The following is a 13,537-nucleotide window of genomic DNA, read 5'->3' on the forward strand; positions in this document are numbered from 1 at the left end:
AAACTGCCCATAGAGCGAGGACCGCCTTAACAAATGCACTCAACCGGACACTGTCCGTGACCCTTAAGTGCGAAGAAGGCCCCCCCCCACTATAATGAGATTCGATATATATATTTGATACCACTTTTTTTTTCGAGAATGAGTATGTAAATTTTTACACAGGCACTCGCAGCCAGGTGGGACCCCCCTGGTGCTGCTAAAATGACCTTGCATAGAAACGGGGCAACCTTAACACATGGGCTCGGCTCATCCAGGCACGACCCCGAGCCTAATGCCAATAGGGGGGTGGGGAGAGTTAGTACATGATGAGATCTGGTATACTATCATTTGCGAGAGTAAGCAAATACGTAAGCTGTTGCTTCCACCTAGAGAGAGGGGTTCCAGAATAATTTCGGTTTGGCGGAAATACCTGCGATTAGCGGAGAACTAGTGGGAACATTCTAGAAGGTCTCGCCCCTTCAGCACCTCCGTACGGAGCGCCGCCAACTTGGAAACTGTAAAGTAGAATTTTGTAGAATGTTCCTTTTCTCGAAGTTTCGACAGACCTATAAATAGTAGGGAGAATGAGAATAAGGGATGCCAGATTCCAGAATAGAGAGAGATTGCATGAAACGTCAGTTGTGATTTAACTTTGCGAGAAAGTTGTTAGCTCTCTGATTAGGTTGTAAATACGTGTAAATTTCTGTTCTGTAAATTAATCTGTGTTTGTCCGTCGAACCGCTTCTTGTTTTGCAATCTCGAAGTCAAGAACAATATATTTTTACCAGAAGGCTTATGGTGTTGAGACGGCACTGTATAACCCTCCCCCCCCTCGCCTCACGAAAACCATCACTGAATAAGGGGTCGTCGACCTTACTCATGAAATTTTTCTTCAATATCAATTTGCTAAAAAAATCAATTAAACAATTAAGAATGGTCTCACTCCTTTATGGTGTAAGGAAGCCCCTGGATAAGATAAGGGGAGGAGTACGAAAATAAATATAGTACAAAGGGGGAAGGGAGGGCCCTGAACGAAAAAATATTAAGAAACACTGGTCAATAAATACTGCTCAATGTCAAATACAATCAAATGTCAGGATAATGAATCGAATCGCGAAATATATTGATTGGAATTTTAATTGCTTGCCTTTGATGCTTATTTTCTCATCTCGTAGGATGCTCACTTCTTGAATACTATTAGCCTTCAATGTCTTGATCAGGTTGAGCAGTTTCTCCTTTGGAGCTTCGATCTGAACGAAGACGTCAAAGGGAATTCCCTTCTTTGGAGAGCTCCTTGTCTCCAAGTGAGTTACTCTGCCGTGGCAAGACTACAGATATTTTGGAAGAAAGAAAAAACTCGTTCAGTTTTGCCCACATGTCTACTCCTACTAATACTGAATATTTGTTGTTACTACTACTACTCAGTCGTACATGTACCTCATCTAGTTTACATTCCTCTAGCATTTCTAACCAATCGGTGCATGCTGGAATGTGTGTTCTGAGTGTTGGCCTATGTGTGACCCACCTCCCCCGCAACGTATTTAAGTCGTCAGAGTTGAGCTTTTTTCGTGTTAACACCTAATGCTGCCACCTGTTTCACTTATTTTGAATTGAAGATGGTAAATGCTTGGATTTCTGAAGGTCTGACTGCTCCCTGCGGAAAGACTTTTTCAAATGCAAGACAGTCTCTCATTCGTTCCTCGAAGCTGGAAAACGTCGAGTAGTGCTGCATCTACTGAATTATTACTGATACAGATCCAGTAATGCACATTCCAACATGTACCAATTCGTTAGACAGAGGAATAGGGATGAGAGGTGCATGCGTGATTTAGTAGTAGTAGGGTGTTCCACGAAGAGTTTCCGAAACGAATAAAAATTTTACAGTTGATTCCAAAATTAAAATTAAACATGGAAAATAAAAAATTTCAATCATCGGTATCTCGTTCAATTTTTATCAAAACACATCCCGAGGTTGATGTTCTGAGTACAGTAAAAGAAAGTGCGAAATTTATTAATTGAAGTCTTTTTGATTGAGGGTCGTGCATTTCTTCCCCCCCCCCCAATAATTATTTTCTGGAGATTATATTATTGCAACTAATTTTCATCCATTTTTCGAATAATTTTTCATACAATTTAAGGGGGGTTGGTGCACGTAAATTTTGCAAAAAAATCATTTTCGAATTTTTCAGTTTTTAAATAAATGAAATTTACTGAGTCTGTGTTAAAGTTTCTGTTTCACTTTTACTAGAAATATTTTAAAATATTTTAATACAAACATCTGGCAGGCATTATATATGCCAATATTTTCCACCACATAAAATGCTCTTTTCTCAAAATTACGGTTTTTGTTAGATAAGGAAAATTTTTTCGAACACCACTCATTCAAATGTCTTAGAAATTTGTGTGTGTCTCTCACCACTATGGCGTTATATACCTTTAATACGAATATTTTTTAGTGAAATTACTTAAAAAAATTTTGTAGCACAAAATATGGGTAAATTTTGGTGATTTTTTTAAAAAGTTGCATGTTGTTGAAGTAAAAATTCGAGAAAAAAAGACAAACAACTAAATCCTAAAATCTCATGTTAAACTGTATAAAAATATTCATAACATTAGAGAAAAAAAAATTGAGTGCCTAATGTGAATAGAAAAATTTTGAATGTTCCTTAAAGGAAAGAGATTTTTCCCATAGGAAAGCAGCCAAGGAGAGAATGGAATCTATGGGAAGCCAAGATCGTGCAACACACAACCCCCCCTTAAAATTTAGATCCAACCATAGAATTTCTAGTTCTCTCCGTGTATGTGCCATCCGTATACGTGCTTTAAAATCACTGTATTTATGTAATTACATAATTATTTTGATATAGTCAAAATAAAGACGTAGAACAGTAAGTACCTCGATGATTTTGATGGCTTTTGGAAGTGCACTCAGTCCTTCTTTGAGGGATAATATCAGTATAATTTTTTCCAAAACGGTTTCACTCTCCTCAGGTATGTCGCTGACGAGGAAGACCTTCATTTGAATAAAGATACAAATGCATTCAAAAACACCCAAATATTATAGTCACTTAAAACAAAAGATCGTAAAGATTAAACTTAATTTATTTAAACAAAATAGCTAGATGATAACGGAAAAAGATGGTGATCAATGTCATTCGGTTATGGAAATGCTATTTAAATCTTATATATAAATGTGAAAGTATGTATGTATGTATGTATGTATGTATGCTCTTTATACAAATCTACAGTTTTAGACCGATCGTCGCCAGATTTTGCATATATACCAAACAGGACCGGGATTGAGCCGTAGGCTACTTTAAAAGTTCGTCAGAGCTGGGCAAATGCCCGAAATGGGCGAAAAACTGTCGGGCAACAATGGTTTTGGGGGCCTCAACAATCACTTTCGGAACGTTTACTTTGGTTACCGTGGTTCCCAACAATGCGTTTCAGACGTGTATATGTCTTTACAATGGTTTGCCACATCTTTAACGCTGCCATCATTACAGTTTATTCCTTTATAATGGTTTGGCTCTTTTCCAATCCTCCCAGTAATTGAAGAAAACCCGGGAAGCGCCGGGTATTATGGCTAGCCTATATACAGGTTGTCCTGTAATCCTGTAAGTGATAATGCGGCCTTTATCTCATCAACCGCCCATCGTATAGGTATAGTTTCAATTTAAAAAATGCGTAAAAGGCGTTTGAATAATATTCGCTGCACAAGTTGGACGTATGACGTCACTAACAACAGAGAACAACAACTACGCTGACAAAACTGGGAATAAAAATGTTCAACGCCAACTAATGAACTCAATGCTTGCCTCAAATCATCAACACACTGGCACGAAGTTAAAAAATTATCATTATCCACCAACATGCGAGTTCAACTGCAAAATGACTCAGCACTGCTATCATTTTCACATCAGTTGACCAACCAGTAGACCCAAGCACTGGACCGATTACGTTCCCAAATGGATATTGCCAGTTGTTAAACTCAGTTCAAGAACTTGCAGACAAAGTCTTCCCAAACATTCAACAAAATGATCAACAAAAACCATGAGTGGCTTTCTGAGAGCGATTCTGGCACCGAAAAATGACAGTGTGAACAAGATCAACGAAAAAATCCTAAAAATAATTTCCAGGAGACTCCACATCTTACAAATTGGTTGACACTGTCACAGACACAGCGCAGACATTTAGTTCTGTATCCTGCAGAATTTCTGAACTCCTTTGGATATTCCGGGTGTGACACCACACAATTTGACCCTCAAAGTCGGAGCACCTATAATGCTTTTAAGAAATTTGGACACACCGAGACTCTGCAATGGCACCAGACTCTGCGTGAAGAAATTGCACAATTGCATCATTGAAGCGACGATTCTAACTGGACGTGCCAAAGGAGAGAAGACGTCTTCGTTCCATGTATCCCAATTATCACTGAAGAAATGCCATTCACTTTAAAGCGATTACAGTTCCCGATTCGTTTAGCTTTTGCCATGACAATCAACAAAGCGCAAGGCCAGTCGTTAGCAGTGGCAGGTATCAACTTACTTGAGCCCTGTTTTTCACACGGACACCTTTTCGTCACCTGTTCACGTGTTGGTAATAGCAAAAATTTGTACATCTACACACCAGATGGACAAACAAAAATATTGTGTATCCACAAGCGATTGCCTGAAGATTTTAATTAAAATATTTAAAAATAAAAGTAATTTTTTCTTACTTGATGCAGAAATTTTTTTGAGTAAGAAATAATTAATAAGCTATACATATATAAATTTTTTACGGGGCGGGCAACGTCGCCGGGTATCAGCTAGTGTACAATAATCAGGACCCGGATGTTGATGACGTATGAATTTTTTTTTATCTTTTGCATTTTACGCTTTTTTTTTCATTGTTCGGAGCATTTTTTTCAGATTTGGGGGATTTCTTGGCATTTTCACGATATTTTTACTTTCTGAATTTTTTCAAAATGGAAAAGATTGATTAAAAAATTATGTGAACACTGATTGCATTGAGCACTTATGAAAAGATGTTTTTTGGCTTCTTAACCATAGGCATACGCAGGATTTTCTCGTAAGCGGGGGTTCATTTCTCATTTTTTATTGCAAACCCCCCCCCCCCATTTTTCTCTCCCTCCCAATCTCCCAATACGCCAGTCATGGTCCTCACATCTGACAACAGGGTCCCCTGATCAGATACTTCACGGGCCTCTCAATACCGAATTCCTTGTGAAAACAAAAAAAAAGATAAGAATCGTCTCAGGCCCCCAAGCTGGAGAACTGTCAGGCCCCACCATTGTCGGGACCATAACATCAATGTGTTCCTAATCGATTCATGAATTATAACTCGTTTATTAGAAAAATTAGCATTTTCGATGAAATCCAAATGAGGGAGAAAACGTTTTTTTATATGATTTTTTTTTGATTATGTAAAAACTTCTTCCTACTTTCGAGCACAACCGATTTTTGAAGAAAACTTTGTTTTATTATTTTGATTGTATTTTTTTTTCAATTTTTAGGGCAGTTTTTCAAGTGTTTAAGGCATTTGTTAGTCATTTTTCACGACTTTTTAGGGCAACAACAACCAGGCCTTGATAGTAATCAATAATCATAGTTAATGAGCGTACTAACCTCCTCTTCGGATAACTCCTCATCTTCGGATTTCTTTCTCTGTTCAGAGATCCAACTGGCTTTGGCTTCTTTGTTTTTTATTGTCTCAAATTTAGCATCGCCAACGAGAGACCTTCGTCTTGAAGGATACCCATGCTGAAAAGAGAATGAATTAACAAAAAGAAAACATTAAATTCAAAACACTGCTTAAGAAAGAAAGATGGGAATCAAATTAATTAAGGAAGATTAAAATGATATTTACTAAGAAAGACTAAAAAAATTGAAGAGAAGCAAAAATTATCTAGAGCATACACGTCCAACCTCTGTCCCGCAGGCCAAATGTGGCCCGGCTCCGGTGTCATCTGATGCGGCCCTCGGCCTTAATAACTAAGGTGCAAACCTAATTTTGTAAAAACGAATTAGGCGACACATTTACCGATCACTCAAGCAACCCATCCGCGGCACACAGATGTAGGAGGGAATACGTCCATCTCTCTCAGTAAGATAAGAGCGCCCTCTGACGGTGTGTACGGAGCTGAGAGACGCAGACGTCGACGTATACGTGGGTGAGACCAGACGTGGCCTCCCATACTGATGCTTTTGTTTTATTATTATGTTTCATATTTGTAATCAAGATCAACAGAATAAACTATCTTAGTATCCCGTTAAATGTGTTCAAGTGATAATTCCCCACATTTGGGGGCTCGCCTTTTCAACCCAACTATCCCCTAGATAAATGACGAGTGCAGTGGAAGTTCGTAGATGAGACAAGAAACCGTCCAACGTGAGTACTGTACTGTACTGTGTGTGTGTGCATCTGGATTATTTAGCCGCTTTTTGTTTCATCAGACGGGGTGAGTTCTTTTTCTTCATAATGGAGATTTCTCTCGGAGAAATTCCATCCATTGCTGAAACTCTAAAATTTGCGAAATCATCAGTCATAAAGCTCTTAAACGACATTATTTTTGATAAACCCTTCGATCGAAGCAGCAGTAAAAAGCTTCGAGCTTTCAAAGGATTTCCTTGGAATGTTGATGTTCCAGAAAGAAAAAAAAATAATTCTTGAATCATTTAATTTGTCCCAGTTAATTTCAGTCGGAAATGCCCAGCATTTGGAAATCCCAGAAACAAAGGAACAGATTTGCGACGAAATTTTTAATTTTTTGTAAAAAACATATTAACAACAAACATACTGCGGAGGCAGTATGTTTGTGACGTCAGTAAGTAGCCCATTTTCCCACAGAATATTCAGGGGAAAAAACTCCCTGCTCGTGCCAGTTATCATCGTCGTGAGGAAAAGAAATGATCGGGCTCAGAATTGGCGATTTCTATGCCCCACATCCAATCACTATGCGGTATTTGTGAGCCAATCAGGAAGATTCTACGCCAAAATAAGAAGAAACGAAATAGGATGTTGTGTTTAATGTGGTAAACTTACTAGATAGTCTGAATGACGTTTGTGGCACTCAGTGCAGAGACCTATCTCTAGGAGGTGCTGGTTCACCCCACGCGATTCCCTGCATGTAACCAAAAGTGCTGCAGTGACGACGATTTCGGACCCTCCTGTCGAAAACCATCGTAGCTGTCAAGACGGAAGTTTTTTGCTGGTTTTGAACGACTTAAAAGAGACGACGAGGTCTTTCTCGAGGAAAGACACATATGGTGTGAATGCTTTCATTGGGGACGTGGAGGAGAATTTTTCGCTTTTTCCTTCCCTAAACGAACGGAAAATGCGCCCATCAGAAACCCTTTCCGAATATTTTATAGCTATTCGAGAATTAGCTAGCCATGGCAATGGTATTATCGATGATGCGTCGATTATAGAGTATTGTATAAACGGTATTTTTGATTTACCGGCAAATAAATTTCTACTCTATGGGTGCCAGACGATTGCCGAATTAAAAAAAAAATTAATGATGTATGAAAAAGTCTTTAATGAAACAAGCCATAGCCGATCCTCAACTGGATTTCATCATCCACTTTCATCATCAGCTCTTGACGTAAACAATCGGTTCCACAAGCGTGACCCGAAATTAAGCAGTCAAAAGCCAAACCCGAATTTCGAAAACTTTCATACACCTAGGCAATCAAAGCAGATGATATGTTTTAATTGCAATGGAAATGGTCATATTGTTCATCAGGAACAATTCTTTGATACGCTTGGAGACAATATTGATGATGAGAAAGAGATGAGTCCTGTGTTTGATAAACTGGTTGTACATATGATCAACACCGATGACGAGAATGTGGTGAAGCATTCAACGGCGTCCGGCGTCATGGAATATGAACCCGATAACAACACTGATGATGAAGGTTGTTGCTGTTTCTTTTCTTTAGTTGCCGAATTGATGCATTGGACAGATGTGAAAGAAAGTGCTATAGTGTTTGTGTTGGTGTTACTCCTTCTATTATCTCTAAAATAAGTGTTGCAGCATACCTCTTCTTTGCAGTTTTGGCCGTCACTATGTCTTTTCGGACATCCAACAAAGTTCATCAAGCTGTTCGGAAACCTAATATAAAGAATGCCAAACCAAGTAGTTTGCATCCTCATCAAAAAGACGATACCCCCTTTGAACACCTACAATACCAATCACCTTGGACGTCTGCCGACGTCCAACAAAAACTTCAAACATATGTCAAAAGTTAGAAAGACGTATAACTATCGTAGAAGACCTCCACTCAAATACAAACTGAACCAACGTTGTCACAATAACATGAATATTCGACTTTTTGATTTTATTGTATCAATCGGTTATTGTTACCTCAAATCGGGAGCCCTGATGTGGTCACATTGAGCGGCGTGCACTGTATCAGCAAGAATTATCACTTTTTGTTTGATCATACCAAAAAATAATCTTAAATTCGAATTAAATAAATTTAAAGAGACAATTTAGAATAAGTGGAATTATTGAAATATTAAAGGTGGGAAAAAGAGAAAGAGATATTCAATTACTTGAGTAAAACGAAACTTCTCATGGTAATGTATAGTTGTTCGAGCACTCCCAAGAGGGTCTCCAAGAGCAATACTTTCCCAACTGCTGCTCTTTCCATCACAGATTACTTGTGCTAGAAAATAACTGCTGAACCGTTACGAGTCGGACCATAAAGTTTCCTCGTAACTTATTTTCCATAAAGTGAGATTCCCCTTTGGTGGGAGAAAAACAGCAAACATGGAAATTCTTTCATCCCGTCCAAACTATTAAGTTGATTGGACTTTTGCTCTTTTACCTCGTATCTATATTTCATTGCAATACTTATACGGAAGATTTCAGAGAGCGAGGTATTTTGGTCATTTTGAACAGAAATAATTTTATCTATACTGAATTTTAAATTTCGTTTTAATTATCAGCTATGAATTTCTAGGTTTTAAATCATCCATTTTTGACGTGATTGCGTCGTATACTTTAAATCATCACGATGTTTGAGCGTAACGGAAATAGGTCAGACTTTGAATCCAAATTACTTCTGGACAACACTTGCGAAGACAATTTTTAATATCTCGTTGAAAAGGTGAAGTTCTGAAGTTTTTAATGATAAAGAATTTGATCTCGGTATGACGTCATCAGATAGCACAATAGTGTCGCAAATAGGAAGTTGAAAACAAACGCTCATGTCCAAAAGTTATTGAGTTTCTCAAAATAACGTGGGATATAACTAATGAATTGTTTTTGAAATATAAAAAACAATTTGAAAAGATAGAGAAATTTGTGGGAGGTATTAAAAAAATTCAGATTTGCTCCTGCTTTACTAATTAACATATTCACGTTAAAAACTTGCAGCCGTGTCTCAACACACAGCCTACCCTAATTTTTTTCTATGGGAAAGCTCTAAGACGCAGAACCTCCAGCCCGTGAAATGTTTTTCGTTTCATCATTTCCGTGTGTTGGTTGGTGATGAAACGATACGATGGTGACGTTAATTATCGAATCAACAGGCGCGGATCTATAGGGGGTGACCATCCCCGCTCAAGAGAAATGTGAATATGATAATTTTGCAATTGACAAATCCGTTGAAAATTATTTGTATCAATGTTTTTGATTAAATAACAAATTGAAGAAAAATTCGACCAAAAGAATAGAAGAAAAGCCCGAGTACTTTTTTCAAAAAAAAAAAGGTCAGAAAAAAGAATAAACCATGAGACTGCTCCAGAAAATACGGGACAATGCGGGACATATGGTCACCGTACTCACATTGTCAAAATTTTATTCCTTCCAACAGCGAGCTCTGGATCCGACTCTGATTAGAAACGGATCAAGACAAAACATATGGCTATGTTACACGATCAACTAACACGTCACACCCCGGCGCGTCGTGCTAATGCGCAAATGCAAGCGGCGAGGACAGCGCTATCTCTTGACATTTACAGCAAACGTAGTTTAAACATAGCGAATGTATTTTCTAATAGGAAAGTATAAATATATATACACAAGACAATATACAGGGTGCATAGGAACGTTTCTTTAATAGGGAATAACTCGTGAACCTTTAATCCTAGAAGCATACTTCCAAATGGGAAAAGTATCCAAATTAGTATCATAGTTAAAGTAGGCCACAGATACATCATTAACTATTACTGGATGGAGTTTTATAGTTATTAAAAAATAAAATTAACTTTTTATTTGGTCATCCTATCCTAAAAAAACCCAATTACATAATAGAAAGTTGTTGCCCTGTCTTTCCTGAGCCCAACAGAAAAATATCACGTATATAAGTGCAATATTCGCTGCGATATTTGAATTCAAAAATCACTTATATATAAAATGAGCGAAAGAACAGCATGTGAAGCGTAGAGTGAGATTGTCTGTTAGTTTATGCGATCCCCCCCCCCCATTTTTTAGGTCATTTTAATTTAAATATCTAAGCGAATATTTCACTAGAAATGCAATTGTTTTTGGTTTGGCTCAGGAGAGACAGGCAATAACTTTTTAATTGGTTTTTTAGGACCAGTATAAAAAGTTAATTTCTCATTTCAAGAACTGTACAACCTCTTGCAATATGAATGGCGTATATGAGTCTACACGTTATTTGGATGCTCTTTAACTGAAAATATGCCTCTAGGATCGACGGTTCGCAAGCTATTCCAGGATAGAGGGACTTTCCTATTTACCCTGTATATCTAGGCCGACTATATTTACTCGATTAATATGTTAGGTATGTGAAAATCGATAACCGGAAAATACGAGACATCGCCAATCACCGCCAAAAAAGTTGTCAAACGTAAGGAAAGTTTCCATTTGTCACTGAAAAATCGGCAGTGGCGGGAAATGATCGCTACTGCAAATCGCGGTTAGCTAAAAAAAATTCACAAAAAAAATACAGTTTTGTTCGACAGACATATGAAACGAATGTTAATATGACTATAATTAATTATAAAAAATTATGATCATCATTACCATAATATAATTCATAAGTTATGAAAATAATCTTAATCTTTGATATCAATAAACAGCGAGTTATAGTAGCGTTGTTGAAAGTCCGGGGGAAAAAACATTTTTATTTTAAAGGATCGGAACGGCCAAAATTACGGGAACGTTCCATAAAATATGGGTTATTTACATACGGCTTTCTTAATATACCCATATCTGGCCCGCGGACTGAGAAGTTTGTGCACACTCTTGCTCTAAGGCTTTTATTTATCCATACGAAGTGATCCAAGAGTCAATTTTATTGAACGTTCTATTTCTATCTGTGACAGTCTTGCGTTGGCGAGAACTTTTCTTATACTTGATTCTGGTACTTGACCACAGCGTTTCCGCTAGAAGAAGAACTTGTGGCTAACGATTTCCTGATCCATAGAACTCAGGAGGAGGAAAAAATGGCTTTCCGGAATCTCTGAAGTATTTACTTCAGATTGCTGCTATTTCATCGGAATGAAAAGAACGTCTATATCGAGTGTATCGCTTATATTGTACGTCGTATATAACGTGAAAGATAAAAGTTAAGTTTTCTTGTGGTGTATAAAGATAATGGAAATAATTTAAAATTCTTACTAGAATAGCAGATCTTTATGCAGATCAGCCGAGACGGTGCTGAAAAAAGAATGAATGTAATGCTGCTCAAATTTGTATTTTTAAGTAGTTATGAAGTCTTACAAATTGATGCTTTTCGTGAATCAACAATTCGAAGGATAAGTGAAGTTTAAGATCTTTATTCAATAAGGATCGAAGTGTAGTTACAGTAGAAAATCAATGTAGAAACCGGAAAAAAAAGAACGAAATTTGGCAGAATTTAAAAATTCTTAAAATTGTATTTCCTAAACATTTCGTGAAAGTGATCGGAAGAAAACTCCGTGAACAATATTCATTGTCACATCTTCTGAAACGCGGAGAGAGTGAGAAAGATAATTTTTTTTATTTTTATAATCAAATTATTTGTCTTATTATTAATTATTAAATATTTGATTAAAAAAATTGAATATTAAATTTAAGAAAATTAAATATTATGTTAAAATAAATTAAATATTATGTTAAAATAAATTAAATATTATGTTAAAATAAATTAAATATTATGTTAAAATAAATTAAATATTATGTTAAAATAAATTAAATATTATGTTAAAATAAATTAAATATTATGTTAAAATAAATTAAATATTATGTTAAAATAAATTAAATATTATGTTAAAATAAATTAAATATTATGTTAAAATAAATTAAATATTATGTTAAAATAAATTAAATATTATGTTTAAAAAAATTAAATATTAAAGGAAATTCTTTACGTGGAAAATAATTCTCTGGAACAATGCTGTCAAAATACATACAGATGAAAAATTCCCAAATTCGTAAATCTACAAGAATGAAATTTGAAAACTCAAAAATTTGAATTAGGTAAAAAAAAAGTACGTCTACGAATAAAGATCTAGAAATATTCTCACATAAAAAAACTTTCAAGAAAAACGTTAAGACTTTTGAAAATACCCATCCAATGCAATTTTTCGGATCACATGTCCATTTAACGGAATAGTCTTTTTATAGAGAATTCGGGGTTTTTTCCCTATTTGTTTTCACTATGATGACATTTTAAAGTCCATTAAAAATGTCATTATAATCCCATTAAATTTTAATTTTCATTACGATTCTGTCATCAATATTCACGTGATAAAACTTTCATTAAAAAGCCGTATTGTGTTTAATTAGTATTCTATGAAGTACTGTTTATGTACAACTACACTGCATTATAATTTATATGGATATTTCGACGAGTCAGTTTCTATGCCAGTAAACTGTAGGTAAAAGTTGGTCTTGGAGGATAAGACGAATTAATATTACGTGACATGTAGCCTTGATGAATGATGAAAGATTTACACCAAATGCTTATCACTTTACCCAGCGATTGCTTCCAGTTACGGGAAAAGTTGCGCTATTGATCGAATTCATGTTTATCCTTGCGATATATCAGATAAACCTACTTCAATTTATCATTTGATACCTACAGAATTGTTCACACTTAGTTTGTGTAAATATCGTTATAGTTGATGTAGTATACGTCAATCTTCAGGCATTAATAAGTGCGCAGTAAATTTCATAATTTTTTTTTGTTAAATTAAAGGAAAAAAAAAATGAAAAGAAACGAAAAATGTCTTGCCATAATTTTCTACGGATTTGCATATTTAATGCTTTGAAGTTAACATATGATTCGAAAATCTTTGAACTGCAATGGGAAATGCTGTCTAATGCTTATTATAAGTCGAACTGTTCAGTTCATAAAATGGTGGAAAGATTAAGATTTCGTTGATTCAATCTTATTAAAAACTTATTATGTTTTCAATTTTAAAATGAAAAAAAAAATTGAATATATTTTTCTGTAACACAAGTATTTGCAAATGAATCTCAAATCTTTTTCGTCATTTTATGAACCGAACGATTTCTTTTATTTTGAATCAAAATTTTTTTTTTTTTTTTTTACAATTAGATTGATATCATGCTATTTTATCATAAGATGTTAAT

At 35.7% G+C, this 13,537-nt stretch overlaps 1 protein-coding gene across 1 annotated transcript in view; it reads right to left on the reverse strand.

Moving 5' to 3' along the window:
- The window catches only part of ple (tyrosine hydroxylase ple), a 45,145-nt gene that overhangs the window by 18,270 nt on the left and 13,338 nt on the right, over positions 1 to 13,537 (reverse strand). Inside the window, exons 2-4 of the mRNA XM_089243246.1 lie at positions 5,610 to 5,744; positions 2,876 to 2,992; positions 1,127 to 1,307 (exon numbers count right to left, since the gene is read on the reverse strand). Coding sequence (XP_089099372.1) covers positions 1,127 to 1,307; positions 2,876 to 2,992; positions 5,610 to 5,744 — 433 coding nt within the window. The remainder of the gene's footprint in view (positions 1 to 1,126; positions 1,308 to 2,875; positions 2,993 to 5,609; positions 5,745 to 13,537) is intronic.

The sequence above is a fragment of the Pholcus phalangioides genome, unplaced genomic scaffold (assembly GCF_987345545.1).
Source record: "Pholcus phalangioides strain wild (caught in Gottingen) unplaced genomic scaffold, Ppha-v1.0 ptg000015l_1, whole genome shotgun sequence".
Classification (NCBI taxonomy): domain Eukaryota; kingdom Metazoa; phylum Arthropoda; class Arachnida; order Araneae; family Pholcidae; genus Pholcus; species Pholcus phalangioides.